The sequence below is a fragment of the Lepisosteus platostomus genome, chromosome 12 (assembly GCF_059453375.1).
Source record: "Lepisosteus platostomus isolate fLepPlt1 chromosome 12, fLepPlt1.hap1, whole genome shotgun sequence".
NCBI classification, from domain to species: domain Eukaryota; kingdom Metazoa; phylum Chordata; class Actinopteri; order Semionotiformes; family Lepisosteidae; genus Lepisosteus; species Lepisosteus platostomus.
The window spans coordinates 10,744,018-10,762,026 of record NC_142622.1 but is presented as its reverse complement, the minus strand read 5'-3'; the positions used below and the strand labels follow the sequence as shown (position 1 = coordinate 10,762,026).

Here is an 18,009-nt window from a genome sequence, read left to right as displayed (position 1 = left end):
GCAAAAATAACTGTGGAGTTCCTGGAATAAAATGATTGTATTTTACATTTCAAATATAGACTGTCAAATATAGACTGGAAATCTCATATGACTTTAAGGAAGCTGGGCAAACCTTAATTTTTTCAAGCAACGAAACTAAATTTTGAAATCGCCTTATGACTGAAAAAAGAGAGTAGAGAGATATGTCTAATGAACCAAGGAGATGTATTCATTGCAATTGTTACAGAATTAAGGAATGTTTATTACTTCAGTGTAATACAGTACTGTGCCTCTACTTTAAGTACTTTAAGTTGAAGGGTCTTTTTAACATATTCACACAACAGATGCATTAACCATCACAGTACCTTGAAACCCTAAAATCCAAACTTCCAGCCTTTGGACTAAAACTTTGTATACTACAGTGGGTGGGTGGGAGTGAGGGTGGCACAGTGATGTGGCAGTAAGCACTGTTATCTCACAGGCCCAGTGACCTGGGTTTTATTCTGGTTGTGGGCTTCTGTCTGTGTAGAGCTTGCATGCTCTCCTTGTGGTCCTATTTAATAGTGCACTACAGCCGAGGAAATAGTTTAAAGCATGGCTGTAAATTTTTAAAACAAATTCAATTTAAAAGTCTTTTTTTAAGATACTTCATCGTCCTGCTACATGAATTTTACATTTTCCCCCTACTGTTTAATTTTAAAATAAAAGTATGAAGATATAGCACTTCTGAGTACAAAAAAAAACACATAAAATAATAATAAACTAAAATCAATAACAGTAGTTTAGAAAGGCAGATGTTCATTTCTCAAAATGATGTCGGAGAATGAATCAATATTGCCTGGCCGCTGCAGAAACTGCTTACTCTTCATTTAAAAATATATAGTGCTATATAGTGTTTGAAATATACAGTTCCTAGTACTGAACAGCTACAGTGCTTTGATACACTAAGCAGTAAAACAATTGCATTTGGTCCAGCGACCGTGTTTAAGAATTGAGTATAACGATAACTACTATACTGAATGTCACGGGCAAAAAAGAAACATAACAATGAATAAGGGACAGTGACTATTTTTCGTGGCTATGGATGTAGTCTTTAACAACTACCATCAGTGACTCAACCGTCTCTGTCACCATTGGATCCACTGTGTAGGAAACGTCAAAGCCATTTTGGCTCAGTAAAATTAGAAACTGTTTACGGAGGTCCTGGGCAAACTGTGAGGACAGGGTACAAAATGTCGTATACATTTATCATTTGTTCACACTGTCCATTACATTTGTTTCATGATACAAATCTGAAAAGCCTCTCTGGAATCAGTGTATACGTGGGCATGTACAGTATTACTATCATGCATACCCCAAAAGGATAGAAACTCCTGTCAAACAGTTTGTGAACTTCCCCACTATGTGTCTTTTTAAAATAATTACTAATAATTAATAATTATTAATAAACAAATCAAATGGCATCATCTTTCAATTCTGTAAGTACCAAAGTATTTCTTCCCATAGTATTTTATCCTGTAAGGAGTTTCATTAGTCTGGAATAGAAAATAACAGAATCAATGGGATATCCCCACAAACACAATAATACAATTGAGCATTTACAAGCCTTGTGAAGCACAAAGACATAATTCTTTGCAGAACAATAGGTAATTCTTAATACAACAGGCTGTGGGGATATATAACATTACCTCCATCATGCTTCACAGATGAAGTAGTGTTCTTTAGACCACATTTTAACTCATCTATCAGTTTGGCAACAGTGTACATTAGTCTCATCTGTCCATAAAACTGTTCTGAAGCCCTCCTGACTCATTTTGTACTTCTAAAGCTTGGTGGAGGTAATGTCTTATTTGTCTTAAGTGATGGTGAAACGAATGATGGCTGTAGCACTCCGACATTCACAGAAACATTTTTGCTTGCTTGCTGATATAGACAATACTTCCAGACGTGTCTGACTGTGCTTCTCAATACCACACAACAATGAGCCAAAACATGGCCAATACAAAGAAGGAATTCAACATGAGCAAAAATGGAAAATCATAGCCTGTCCAAGTCAAACTTCATATCTGAACACATCATGAATGGACAAGCATGCAAATTTACTGCAGAGGAGATTTGGCTAAGCATCTCAAATGATTACTCAAAGAGTTTGGGAAGGCTCAGTGGGTTGCAGACTTCATGCAGTTATTATCTCAATGGGATATGCAAACAAACAGTGACTTTTTACACTCTGAAATTTACTTTAAAGTGAATTTTTCAAAACCTAAGGTCACTTGACATCACATGGTTGAACACAAGGAATGTTTTTGCAGTCACTGGATCAAATGTATGTATACATTGTCAAATGTAGGTATACAAAATAAAAAAGGATATTGTACTTATGATTTATATTAACCTCATGATTACAAATACAAATTGCTTGGACTGTAAAGCAAAAATAACAGGTGTGAGTGAACAGCATGTTTAGTTACGATGGCAGCTCTGACTGGAACCACATAACCCAGAAAGCTTGGCGGTCCTGCCACCCTCAGTCACCTGACCACGCAGGAGAAGACAATTGGTCTGGTGATGACTTAAAGATCTGGAAGCTAACCTTCCAGGAGAGACAGGCAGAAATGAGAAAACAGTCTGTGTGCTGTGGGTTTTCAGGAAAGTTTTAGAAATAGACTTAGTTTTTGGTAAGTGTATTTGACTAGACTCTTGGAGAGGAGCTGTTTGTGAAGCTTGTAAGCAACTTGCAGTAGCTGTCTTGATTATTAGAGAGGAACATTGATGAAGTTAACAGTTCAAAGAGAAGCTTAGGTGGTTTCTGGATTTTTTTCCCTCACACTAGCTTTGTGCATTACAACTTCATCTGTGTCCTTTTTCTTGATACTCATTTATTAAAAGATCACGTGCTGCAACACCCCAGCCACCCAGATGCATTGCACAGTTTTGACTTATGCTAACCCAGCACTTTGAGGGCACTGTATATTATATTGCATAGTTGTGTGGTTAAGCGCCATCTAGTGTGAAAGCAAAGACACAATAGCCTGTTTATTCCCTGTGGACATTTAGGATGTGCTATAATATTTGCTGCATTTATAAAATAATGGAAATGTCTCTCAATGTTTTCACTATCCATTATGACACCTGCAAGACTTTAATACACGAGGAACAAAACTGTACTTGCGCTGAAAGAGCAATCTAGATCGCCCTGCCGGTAAAGTTAAACACCAGAGACAACGCTGTCTGACAGGGTATATTGTACAGGTGCCGCTCCTACCAAATTGATTTTCGACAGCCATCACCATCAACCTTGGCAAGTCTGCTCCAGCAGACCTTTGCCCTCCCTCTGCTGTACTGAACATCCTCATGACCAATCTCTCAGAGAGGTGACACGACCCACACTTAACCCAACCTTCCACAGACACTCTAGCGTGCTTGGACAGCTAGTTGTGTTCAGGATCCCTGACTGTTTCCATTCAACTGAAAACAGGCAAGACAAGAACAAGAAGTGCTTGGGCTTCAGAATCTAGTTAAATATATATTCAGAGGCACTACTGTTCTATATAAGCGCTGAGCTAAGAGGAACCGGTGCTCATGCTTTGCCTGGAGCACCAGCAATCTCCATCATCTAATGTTATGGTTAAGTCCCAGTGCACTAAGTCATAGATGTGACTTAAAAAGAAAACAATATCTCCCAGCTTTGCTCTGGTCGCATTTATACAGCGCTGCTAAATAATAACAGCCAGAGTCTCAGCTGACAGTGGCTCAATCTATTGAACTGCTGTGAATTTAAATCTAGCCAGCCAGCATTCTTTGTGGCAGAATATAAATAACAGCATTACATCCATGGGACGCACAAGCAGGGTATAGTAAATATTTGTGTTCCTGCAAACTAAATAAAAGGAAACCTGAGCATTGCAAATTGCTTGATGGAAGGACTAAAGATTTTATTAACAGTCGCTCATCAATTCCAGTAACATCCAACGTTTGAGATCATATTTCATTTTGGACAAACTCCCACTGGAAATTGAAAATTCATTACACATGAATAAACATTACAATGGTATTAATTTAAAAAATCACATTACGGCTATCGACCTGATGAAATAAAACCATTTCCTCCTGTTAAGAAGCTAGAGAACACAAAATTCACAGAGATCAAAATTCATTTTTCCTTTCAAAAGAAAATATTAATTTCATTTTAGTAATTCGTCGTGTACGATCTTAAGGGCTTGACAATGAAATTTGTCAGGTACCACTCAGAAAAGAATTTGCAAAAGAATATGTGGCTTTTTCAAAATCACAGCAACCTTAATGTTAAAAAAAAAATAACATAACTTGGATATACATTCACGTGAGGCTTGTGCAAATGTCCTAAAAATGCTTACTGCTTCCAAGGGCCAGACCAACACTCACTTACAGCACTGACAATAACCTTCAGATGGGATATAGCTGCCTAATAGCTCTTCTAATGAGCTCTTAAGTACCTTTTCCTTCCATGTGGAATTCTTAACGTTCTTGGGACAGATACTGTATATGCCACACAAGCCTGCAAAAGACTATTTCCCTGCACACAGAAAGAATAATCCATATACTCTCTTATTGGCAAAGTGAAATAAAACAAAATCTCTGCATGTAACACTTCTAAATGTGCCAAGACTGTAGTTGTGTTTGTGTGCAGTTTACGTCACCTTCGACACAACCGACATGATGGATATCATATGATTTGACATCATAATCAATACAACCGGGCACACGTATCTTAAAATATGAACAAGAGCTCATTTCGAACTCGAACCTCTAAAGAAATCGACAGCAAGAAAACCGCACATGTAATTTTATTACGTATTCGAAGAACACATCCAATAACCATAATATGGAAAAGAACTCTTTTCTATTATTTATAAAAATTATTAAATGTAAGCTATTCACTTTAAGCAGCCAAATCTATCAAAAAAAAAAAGAGAAAAGTATCACTCTTCCTAAAATTCATATGGGATCCAAAATACAATGTCTACAAAATGTCTAACAACTGTGGGAATGCTAACCCTAACCCTAGCTGGGGTTTAAACTGAGTACTTCTGTGATCAGTCTATGAAGCCCTTCATTCAACAGAATTCAAAAGGTGCCTATGTGCACAAAAATGAATGCACTTTTGAAAGTGCATCAGCTTCGAAAATGCATCTTCTTGGCAAGTTTTTCAATCGTACGAAAAATACTGTTAACATGGTATTTACATGACCATATATTTCAGGCCAAGCTAGGGTTGGGGTTACATGAACCATCTATTTCTGACTCTTTTTATACAAGATAGAACATGTACCTAAATACAATATCGTGTAGAACAGAACCACACTAGCGTTCAACAAAAGTAAAAGGTAGTATTTACAGGATTAACTGAGTTTTCATAAGGGATTAACCTTGCACACCCAACACAGAATTAGCTGCAGCCCATTGTCCTTCATTCATTTTTCTTTGTTAGCAGTTTTGATCATGTTTTAATAGAGATGGGTTAAGACAACTTACTTTCAATGAAAGTGTAAGGAAGAACATTTCAAAGTTCATTATCCTACATTCAAAGTTCCACTGGGAAGCTTTATACTTTAATTGGCTTTAACTTATTTTTTGAGTGGATGAAATAAGATTCTCCCCTCTATCCATCTAGCCATCTGTTTTCTTACTGTTTCTTCAATTCAGGGTTGCAGGCAATAACAGGCACAAGACAGGGCACACCCTGGATGAGAAGGAAGTTCTCCTCCTTTATAATGTGTTTAAAATGGAGTTACTTATTAGAGAGCTCATTTTCTGTCTTGGCATACTGTATACTGTATGTTTTATAGTGCCACACAGGTCACAGGTAGTACAAAAACACTTGTGGATTGCAATATGTATTAAAAACAAAAAGCTACTAGATCAGTGTCTTTCAAGTTAAATTGAAATATGTTAAATTTCAAATTTTAATAAAACTTTAATTAGAACTGCACAACAGATGGCACACTTGACAATATAAAGATAAGCCTTCTGAAATTGGTAATGCAATCTGAAATTAATCTTCAGGAGAATATCATCCAAAATTTAGCAAAAAAAAAAATGTTTCAAATTCTATTTCAACCAGGAAATTTCAGGAACAATATAAAATTTTGAGGTAATTGCTTTCAAAGGTACTTTTTAAAAACTTTAATTTGCAAAGAATTGCAGTTCCTTTGAAAAAGTACTATGTTTTTTTCACATATTGTTGTTTTTAAGTTTGCAAGTTAACTTTGAAGTAGAAATCGATATTACACATGGAAACTCCTCAACACGTTCAGAGCTAAAAACAAAAAGATACGTAAATGGATAATATTGTATGAAAGAAAAATGGAAAAGCCATGACTAGGTAAATATTCAAACCCTCTGCTCTGGAAAACCTGAATTATTTATAGGACAAAAATACCTCACAGAAATGTAATATGTAGGAAAGCAAAACACCGGCCATCTTTCCTGTTAGAAATTGAAAATGCGCATGTTAAATATTTCATGTCATGAGGAGGTGCCAGAGCTGTGCCTTCAGGTCCAGGAGTGTGGACACACTCAAACTGTGAGGTGCCTTAACTGAGCTCTGGGACAAATTAAGCACAGTCTGTAGAGTTGCTGTGACTTCAGTGAGAGATGTGCTGCTCCCATAAGGGGCTAGATAACCCGTGAAATAATGACCCGCTCTGCAGGCGAGCATGGATCCCATTCAACCGTCATAAGTGAGTCTCTGAAGAGTGAAGTCTTCAAACTGTTCTTTTAGAAAATGTGCACAGGTTATAATTGGCTAAGCTCATTTTGATCATCATAAGTACCTAAGATCAGGTCACTTTTGCATTAGCCTAAAAGTTCTGAAATACTAGTTCTAGTGTAAATGCACTGTTTATTATCCAGGAGGCTGTCTGGGGTTGTATAACAAATGCCTATAAACGGCCTTCCAAATAAAGCCCTGCGGTTCTGTGATTCTAATTGTCACCGAGTAGAGTTGCTATTAATGTGCAATGTTTCAGTGAAAGTGTCTTGTACTTTATATTGGTTGTAAGCTGAAATGGACATGTAGCCCATGTAGTTTCAATCCCCAGAATACAAGTGCTCATTAAAAATATGATTTCTATTTTACAGTTTATTTCAAGAAAATTAGTGTGATCTTCCAAACATTTCAGATAATTCTCTAGACACATAGTTATCAAAAGAAGTAATCCATTAGATGTGGACCTAAAACTCAAGCTCATTTTAGATTTTTCATTTATTTAGTAAGGACTAGAATCAAGGAATAATAATCATAGTGTAGTATTTGATCCTCTGCTGTCAGGATTACAGATCTTTCTTGAAGAGAAAAGTTTGGTGCCAGTGCTCTAGTGTCTCCAGAGAACATAATGTCTTATCTAGTAATTAACACAGAAGGAGCTCTACCACCAAACACCAGAAACCAGTTTGGATATTCTTATTACTTCGTGTGACATTTGTCTGGATTGTCCCAGAATGTCCAAAACTGTCACTTCAGAAGAAACGTATTTTCCAGGAGAAAGGTCACCGCCATTAGCGCTCAGACAGTGTCAATTAGTCAAGATGAAATCCCTGCAGAATATTTTGATCTGAAAGAACCACTATTCTCTATCCCAGCTGGGTGTAAACAAACTGAGAGTCTTATTGATGCTCCACTTCAATGCTTCTCATATTTACTGTACCTGTACAAGTGCAGACAGACAGGTCGGTAAAAATCCTGTTAGCCCTCCAAATACAAAGACGCATGTACTGTAAACGAATAAATAAGAGCCAGTCTTATTGGCTTTAAAAACCCAGACACTCACCCTACATCTTAAACAAGGCCCTCCATTGCTTTCATTAGTGCATCATTGAAGCTCATTTAGACATGTAGACTGGATGCCTGGATTTGCGGTCTGATCACATGGGTTACATCGATTCTGTAAAATAGCTGAGTAAGTACGAGTTCCCAGCGCAGAAGAAGCTGAGAAGAAGCACATTTTTTAGAACAAGCTTCTCAAAATTCCCAGTTCTACAATACTGTTTTTTATGCACATTAGAGTTGTTCTAATCTATGTGCCAATCATTACATACAGTTCATGCCAAGACTAAATGTCATTTTTCGTTAATTGTGCAGAGCAGCAAAGTGAAAGATAAAGGAGGTCTGCTAATTTTCTCTCTATCGTCCTAGGCAATGTCAATGACAGACATTGACTCTGACACCAATCTATGACGGGCCTCCATCCACTACTAATTATTCAGCTTCCTCAGAGGGGTAACTTCAGGCTTTAGTTACATAACAGGAGCTTCAATTTGTATGTGCTACCAAAATTAGAAACTTCAATTCAGTCCAATGACCACTGAATGAAGATGATTTATCTTTCAATGGGCCCCAACAAACAAATCCTACAAGAGATGGGTTCATACAACAAACCAGTATAATAGAAAACTGTATTTCATGCCAGGTTTTTTTCATTTTTGGTATAGTTGGGTTGTTTGGCACTGTGTATTAGGCATACCCTATGGTACAGTACACTGCATGTATAAGGTATAGAAAAGCTTTTTTAAATGTACAGTATATACAGTACTTAATGTGTTTCATCATCTGCAGACAGTTCTAGTTTTACTGTATATATCCCCTGCAAATAAGGAAGACTGGTTTTAATCGCTAAAGATACAATGAATTTCGGACCAAATGGATCTCCTTCAGGCAGCAATTCATGAAGAGCAAAGCAAAAGGCTGAGTTGTTGTCATCTGGTATAAGATGCTACGCCAGGAAAACCCAGCTGTGGTCTCCGAAAACAACTATTCAGCAAGTCTGAACCACTTACCCATACCAAACCCTTCTATTGTTAAGCACTACTCACTAATTTTTGATGTATCAAATATCTCACGTGTAAATCTCTTAAAAAAACAAATGGCCAATCTTTGGACTTTAAAAGCGTAATTAAAAGCCTACGTACGCACTAACACCTCTACGGTCAAAAACTGAACGGAGTCAGAACTGCATCTTATAAGACTTGGTAATACCTTGTGACTTAACTGGCACAAACATGTGCCTAAGCACGAAAAGAAATGATCCAGGACACATCACCAAAACGAACACATTTCCAGGGACTCACGAACCCAAATCTGCGGTTCTGAATTTCCAGCTTCATTTACCTATGGTGTAATATCTCTTCAGCTCACTGCGTCGAGGGTTGCGCTTCTGAGAATTGCTTGCGTTGTTGTCTTCTTCCTCAGAAGTGGTTGTCTTGGCAACAGGTGGCGCTGGCCTGGTGATCTGTGATGCCGTTGTGTCGGCTACCAGGGGACCAGAATATCCTTGAGCAGTAATGTCCACCGACTGGGACTTCTTCTTCAGTCTGCAGCAGTTAAAAAAAGAAAAGTGACTGAGCAGGGTTGCCATTGTTCTGACACAGCATTGACAGACAATTCGTTCCAAAATGACAAAATGAACCAAGCAGGAGCTTGGTAGTGAATAGATCAGCAAAACAAACTTATTGAATGTGTTTGTAATTATGCTTGTAAAATTAACTTAATTAACTTAACTTCTTTTACAATTAATTTGGAAAAAATATACATCTTATGTGGTGTATAACCCCTTATAACATTAATTTATTATAAGTGCTCATTTAAACCAATGGAAATGCATTATTACACATTTCCCATTTTATGTTGAAAACAAACAGTACTTCTTTGCTGATTGAGCACTGTTTACAGCATGAATGGCCGTGCTGCAAATGAAAAACTTCATATTCTTAAATGAAACACACAACTTCATAGCATTAAATTCAAGATCAATTGTAATGCTTAAAATCTGCAGCGCATAAAAACAAAAACAATCATTTGTTAGAAGTATATATATTTCAGAAGCTTTTTGTTAGTCAAGTGAAGTTCACTCACTTCAGCAACAAATTCATCATTGTCTTGCTCTGCTGCTGTGAATTTTATTTTCTGCAAGGCTTACAGTACAATTTATACGCAATACTGTCTTATGTCTTAAAGTAACCTGCATCTACTAAACAATATGCATTATTAAATATGTAGACGGATAAATGACAATGCATATGTTGCTCCTCTTTAGTTGTTTTATTGTAGCACACTGAAACACAACCGTTTTACTTCAAAAGCTTAGCACATAGAAACCTTAATTACAGAAAGTTTAGACCTATAAGAGAAAAAAATTATATTGTTGTATTGTTGTGTAAACATAAAGGCACTATTACTATATTGTAGTAATGTTAATGGTAGACAACAAATACCCTAACTGGGGTTGGTAACAGATGTAGAGAGGAAAAACGTTTATGAAGCTTACAATTTCGACTTTCATATACAGTACTGTACGACCTGAAACACCAAATGTTGTGGCAGGCATGACACACTTCATTCCTGCAGTTTAGCACAAAAGCACAGTCCCCAATATTAAACATTATCTTGCTATTATCAAGCAACACTGGTGAATGATCCTTTATCGTCTTCAGCTGTACAGGGCCACTGTGGGGAAGGTGCCTATACCTTCTATCTTCTGCTTCTATTTAAACCGAAAAGGCATTCCATTTTTCAGCTGAAACAAATATTTTGCCATTCAGCCACAGCACATGGATTCATCGAATGTGTTTTAGGGACAGGTACAACTAGTTACACCCTTGACAGCTGGTTCGATAAATGCAGCGTTCAGTTTGAATAAACAAAATCACTATCCACTCTAGCATACAGTAAGCTCCATCAATACAGAGTGACAGCGTTTCCCTTACATCTTATTTAGTGCACATCAATAAAGTCCTGAACTGGAAAATGTGACCTTCATTTCTGGAGGTGAGTGTCTGATTGAACATGGATGGTAAATGCTCAGCAATATATGGAACACGTAGGTGTACGCATAAATTTTGCAACTGCCATTAAGTACTTGTTCATGTTTCATGTTTGGAGAGGCTTTTTTAGCATATACTGCATTTAGGACATGCATATATTTACTGTAGGATTAACATTTTGGTTCTGCACATAGATTACCATGCCTTCCAGTGGCTCTCAAATTCCACTTATGTTTTCTGCAAACATTCCACACATCTACAGTATCTCCCTTCTTTCGCCTGCACTCAACCAAATTTTTAATACTTCCTTTTCACACACACACACCCACACACACACACGATGGTCTCAACCTGTGTAACATGAATATGCCAACACCCTTTCATAATGGAGCTTGCACTGCCAATTCCATGGATACAAAGTGGCGAAAGAATGACTTCGCCAGATGAGCCGAGAAAGCTGATAATTTCCCCTTTGAAATGTAATGGAATGCCAACAGCATTAGAGATATGCACAGAATACGAGGCCTCCTGAAGTCTCGCAAACTCCCAGCTCTGAACACTGCAGCCAGCGGACAGGCAGGTTTGCCATGCCCACCACTGACCACTACAGGCCTGCAATGCATCTACCATGTGTCTATGTTCAGGACCTCACAACTGCCTCATTGCCATTGTGATTACAGAATAAATGTTTCATTGATTGCAATGGATGGTCCCGATTAAAAAATGCATTATACAAGCGAGTGCTGAGCTTGTTTAAAAAATATTTCTACTGTCCCTAGAGACTGTGGTGAAAAATATCTTATGTGTAAAAGTTTTTTTTTCTGTGTTACTAAACCATTTTTAGAAATATGAATGGAAAATATGGATTATCCATTCATCTTCTAACCACTTCACAACGGGACCAGTTCTCCCAGAAGCCAAGTAACCTACCAGTGTTTTGGATTGTGGGAGAAAACCAGAGCACCCAGAGGAAACCCACGCAAACACACGGAGAACATATAAACTCAACACAGATAGCACCCCAGATTCTGAACTGAACCCAGAGCCCTAGTACTGAGAGGCAGCAAAGCTAAGCACTGACCCACCATGCTTCAGGTAAGAGCTTGTACTAATACTGTACCTGCAGGAGCTTGTAAATTTAGAAATAATATCATTTGTTATGTTACCTTTTATGTCATCTCAAACCATAATGTACTGAATTTTAATGGCAAAAGCAATTCTCCATTCCTTTAAATACCATTCCTTCGAGGCTACTTTATTTTTTGTTAAAATAGTGTTCTCAATTACTGAATGCATCGAAATTCTTAATTAGGTCTATTATCATAAGTGACAGCTTAAAAGATGTTTTTTGACATATGATTGATGGAATTTTGGAGCAAAGAAAAAAGTACCTGAAGTCAACAAGGTACATAATCACATGTTAAGATAAAAAAAAGTTGTGGTGAGATTAATAAAACAATAAAACACCCTAAACTTAAAGATGTTTCACCAAAAAGAATTTTCAGATCTAAAGACTCAGTTTTCCTATAACTGTAATAAATATGACCGTAATCAAAATAAAATTCCACTTCAGGACATTTTTAGATTTTGATATTCTTTGGTATATATATAAAAAAAACAACTTCTTACAGCACATTACTGTGCCAGGCCTATAGACTCAAGCTGTGGTGTTAATAACGTCATAAATTAGATGTGTGCAATTAACTAATGGAATTGGTCCCCTATGTTATTCACAATAATCTGATTTTATTTTTCACCAAACATTTACTTCCAATTTCATGAGGTGACTATAAAATATTAAGCAACTATGTCAATCACAGATATTGCTTGTTCTTTAATTCCACCAGGAATCAATTGAAGCTATATAATACGAAGCAAGAACAAGTGCTATTTCAGCAGAAAGCTACAATAGACATGACATCTGGCAAGAGCAGGAGTACCTGTTATAGTTAATACGAGGAATAAAAATATAGCAGTAAGAGGTACTATAGCAATTGCAAATTAGGAGAAACATACATTTTGATAATTGACAAACTGTGCACAAACACCGAAAAAGTCTAAAGTTGTAATCGGTATACAGAAGCATTACAAGTATTAATTTAAAGTTATTTCTTTAGGACAACCTTATAGAAACGTGTACTGCAAGAAGAGTCTTCTAGTGCCCTTAGAAAATAGCTGAACATCCTCTCATCAACGGCTGACTGAATTGCTTGTTGAACAACTGCATTAATTAGCAATTTCTCTCATTGCATCATGTTCATTGATTAAGGCAGATCTCTCAATTTATCCATGCCGAAGGCATTGACATCTCTCCTGGTTAATTTCCACATGCACACACAGCCATGGTTTCTAACGAATGAAAAACAGAGAAGGACCTCACAACTAGTGAATTTAGATGAGAGGACTACTAGAACCTGAGAAAATAAGGACTGCTAAAATAGTTTACTGTAAATCTCCTGAGCTTTAGTTCAAGAATAATGCAACAAAAAGGGGAAGATGTACTGTAGTTACTGTAACTTGCTAGAAAATCTGTACTAGTTACATTACATTATTGTAATAATTGTAATTGTAATAGAATTACATAGCACAATCTCATTTGTCAGAAATAACTGAATTTCAGAAAACGCGAGTATCACAGTTAACAGCTTTAAGCGTTTCTTTAAACTTAATCCAAGCAAAACAAATCTACAGTAACATTTGGCTCTTTGGAATTATCGAAGGAACCCTCAAACATATATATAGAGGGCTCTGAAGATGTCCTGTTTCTGGGACATAAAAGGAGATAACACACAGATGACATTCAGCGGTTGAATACAACATCACAGTTAAGGTCGGAGTTTTTGAAAGACTTGATGCAAATGGTCATTGACAAAACACAGAAAACTGAATCTACTACTGTAATGTCTATTATCACTTCTAGTAAGTGGCAGCCTTACCAGGAAGAGGATTGTCTATTTCTTGCATCTGTATAACAGTATGTAAGACATCCAGACATACTGTAGCAGCTGGAGATCTCAACAGAAAATGGCATTTCCAGAAAACAAAGGTTCAAACACTAGCATCCAGCTCCATTTACAAGACTAGGGTGCAAGGAAAAAGCCTCTTTTGGAACCATGGTCTAGAGAGGTGAAAAAGTTTTTGGGGCACATTCATTAGCATTGTTCGGTTTAAAATGAACTGAAACTCATGTTGAGAAAATACCCATGCCTACTTTGAAATATGGCAGGGGTACCATCATATTTTGGGTTTATTCTGCATCTAAAGATCCATGAGTCCTCTCATGGAAAGCAAAGGCTCATGAAAATAACAGTACAAGAACAGCCCACAAACGAGAGGTTGACATTTGGCCCATGTTGCTTGTCTGGTAGTTTAGTGGCTAAGTGAACCTAAAATTTCATCCAGCCATTTCTTAAAGGTGCCCAGAGTTTGTGCCTCAACCACCTGACCAGAAAGCCTGTACCAGACACCTTTGTATGACAGTGATACCTTAAGACACTTAAATGAACATCCCTAATTTCCAAAATGTCTGAAGGTTCTCCCTCAGAAGTGCCAGAATCTAAAACTCAAATATTACAGGAGGTGTCTTGACAATATAAGAGAAGGATTTACAAAATCCTAAGTAAAGAGGTACGAACAAATGTGACCAAATATGTTTTCTGGACTTAAAACTATGCTAAATATGACATTGCTCTGTGCAGGCTATTAAGATTATACTATAACACTTACAGTAGATTTCTTTGACTGGACAAGATCAGTAAAACATTCTGTTAATTGTTGTTTTTTTCTGATTTCATTGGGTGTATGAATAAATCTGGAAGGCACTTCATATAATTACTTTTTCAGTCAAAGGAGCAATTTACAGAAATTACTGAAGGGAATAATCTGGGCATTGCTGTTATTAATGTATTCTTTTTATATATTTCTGTGCTGCCCTGTAGCTCCTTAAAAGAAAATAGTTGCAACACTTTCCAGAAAAAAAACCTTGAACAGAAAATTTGCTGCCCAGGAACCTGCAGAGAATACATGCTGCAGATTATGATCCTACAAACAGATGATAACAACAAAACTAGAAAGCTTTTTAAAAATTGCTTCCCAGCATCATTCACAAATCCCATGTACAGTAAGTAGAAATTTCCAATCTGGACTTGCTGTACTAAAGCCCAGAAGCTGGGGACCATACATTTAAAGGCAGGATTCCTCAATATTTCTTCAGTGCTCAGCACCAATCAGAAATCCCTGTGCCTCAGTGAAAGCGCAGTCTCCTTGGTTTCCCCTAGAGTCCTGACCAACAGGGTCACGTTTCAGTCTTCTCCTGCCTGTGGTCTCTAACCAGAACACGTATTCATATGAAAGACAGGGCTGAGCAGTTATGTAGGTGGTCTCAGCTCGAGTACACCTGAAATTACCTGGCACAGCCCAGTTGGAGAAGATTGGGAGCAGCAGCCTTTCCTTTCATAGCCACTAATGTAATGGAGGTCATCATGATAATTAATAATACAAATTGAAAAATCCCCTGCAATTGTACAGTACTCTTGATTTACTCTATAGGAGATGACCCACTACACACACTGTGATGATTCTGCACTGACGGTTCACTACCCAGAAGATCAGGTGGAGAAGATGGAAATTACTTCACTAATTGGATTAAGCAGCCTGAGCAAGCCTGAAACGGAATTTAGCCAATAACAACAGCATCATTGAATCCTTAATGACCACAGTTATCGAAGTACTGTCAACAGGTCTTGATTTAAGATCTCAGGAAAAGGTCTCACTACCTGCAGTATAGTGTCTCCTATACCCCTATACCTACCATACCGGGTCGGGAGATCCAGAGGTACAGTACCTAGGCTTTCCAGTCCACTAACAATCTGGTTTTCCCCAGAGCAGAGCACTGGTCCTGCAGACCCCAAATCCAATCTCAGAAATAAATCACTCATCAATTAAGCAAGCAATCAGTTTAAATTACTGTAATCTGGCAACCCACTGAAGCTCAGCAGGTGTGAGCCTGTCAGTATCTGGATGGGAAACCTCCTGGGAAAGCTAAGGTTGCTAATGGAAGAGGTATTAGAGGGGCCAGCAGGGGGCGCTCACCCTGCAATCTGTGTCGGTCCTAATGCCCCAGTATAGTGATGGGCACACTATACCGTAAAAAGGCAGTTCTTCGGATGAGACGTAAAACCGAGGTCATTAAAAATCCGGGGCGTTTCTTGAAAAGAGTAGGGGTGTTACCCCGGCATCCTGGCTAAATGTCCCATTGGCCTTTACCAACCATGGCCTCATCACTCTGTTCTCCTCTCCACTGATACCTGGTATGTGGTGAGTATACTGTCGCACTTTGGCTGCCATCGCACCATCCAGGTGGGGCTGCACACTGGTGGAGGGGAGTCCCCATTAGCCTTAAAGTGCTAAGCGTATAACTGTAAGGAATAATTATTATAAAGATCTCTAAAGGGCCCTAAAGGGTCAAAGTTTGGTTCCAAATGATTGTAATTTAACATACTGTATTACCTGCTTAATCAGTTACGAAGCTGGCAAAGGCGGTCTAGTCATTTATTTAAAAAACTTTAATATCCTCACATCCCACTCAGTAAGCCTGGAAATCCCCTTCTATAAATACAGCAAATACAGCTGAGAACCTGCTGCTGAAGTGCAGTAGCTTGGAGACAAAGCAATGATAGCTGTCTGAGCATTACTTCACGCCTCCCGTGAGGCCCAGGTGCACAGCAAGCCTCAGACACCAGCAGCGCCATGCCACGCTTCAGTGAAGGGTCCAGGCTGAGACCCGCTGGTGTGGAAACACAGTGTGATAAAATAATCCTGCCACAAAGCCGTGAAAGAGCACTCCATCGGCTGCCACGGCCTGTACTTCCACTAAAACTAGACTATTCAACTTACTACTGTAGGTTTCTCTCATTTACAAAGAGAGAAACACCACTTCCAAGATCCATCCGTCCATCCTTTTTCTATCTGCTTGATCCATTTCAGGGTCACGTGGGAGCTGGAGCCCATCCCAGCAAGCAACAGGACGCCAGTCCATCACAGGGGGCACACACTCACACAAGGGCCAGTTTTCCCAGAAGCCAATTCACCTACCAGTACGTCTTTGCACTGTGGGAGGAAACCTATGTGAACACAGGAAGCTAGCACCCCGGGTCAGAACTGAACGCCACGCATCAGTGCCGAGAGGTGCAGCAGTAATGCTAACCACTGCGCCACCATGCCCCCCTTCAAAAAACATAAAGAAAGTTAGAAGTGAAATATCATAAGAAAACTTTGAAACTTTAAAACCTCTGCACTTTTTAAAAGGCAGAAATGAAATGTAGGTGTAGTGAGTTAGCCATAGGAAAAAGCGAGCTTAAACGTGAAATTCAGAAGAAAAGATGTTTGTTGGCTGTTCCAAAAAATAATACAGAAATAAAGTGGAATACTAATACTTTTGAAATATAGTTCACTCCTGTTAAATCAAATGTGCTGTAATAATAAAAATTGTAGATACTCAGGCAGTTACTTTCCAACCATTACAGCTGACCTAGCAACACTGCAGAGAAGATGCCAGATAGCTGCATTTAGTTGCTCTGGTCCATGAAAATGATTTCAATTTAAACTGTTCATCTAGGTTTTGGAATACATCTTAAAAATGCACAATGATTTAGCCAAGCTGATCATTGCAGAGCTTCTTGAACATTGTCTGCACTTTTTTCTTCCACACAGCATGTACCAGCACTGTTATTGTTAACATCTATTACTCATAATTACTGGAAGCGTCTTCTACCAAATCTGCTAGAAGAAAAAGTACTGAATTATGAACAATCGATTTACCTTCATGCTGCAACCTCCACCAGGACAAGTAGGCTGGAAACGGATGGATGATTTAACTTTCAGACTGTCTTTAACAGCCAAGATACATTTACAATATTGCAATATCTATATGACAAATCTGAAATAATGCGGCAACAACAATTATTAATGCCCTCAAACTGAATTCAATAAAAAAATAATTACGTCACTGAAATATTGGAGATTTTAAAGACGCTGGTGTGATTTCTGGCAGATTCACTGCCAATGAGAGACAATGTGCGTCTGATGTGTTCCCTGAAGTGAGGAACACATGAGCTTAGGCCTCCTGTGAGGTTGTAGACAGAAGAAGTCTCGGGGGTCATTACTTCTCCAGTAATCAAGAACGCCTTGGCTGACCAATCCCACTTATACCCCCAACAGCGCTGATCCACT

General features: G+C 38.2%; 1 protein-coding gene across 3 annotated transcripts in view; it reads right to left on the bottom strand.

Moving 5' to 3' along the window:
* Nucleotides 1-18,009, bottom strand: part of LOC148651071 (oxidation resistance protein 1A-like) — a 171,978-nt gene that overhangs the window by 86,835 nt on the left and 67,134 nt on the right. For all 3 annotated transcript variants that reach the window (XM_088600923.1, XM_088600927.1, XM_088600925.1), the window contains exon 3: nt 9,128-9,330. In XM_088600923.1, coding sequence (XP_088457049.1) covers nt 9,128-9,330 — 203 coding nt within the window. The remainder of the gene's footprint in view (nt 1-9,127; nt 9,331-18,009) is intronic.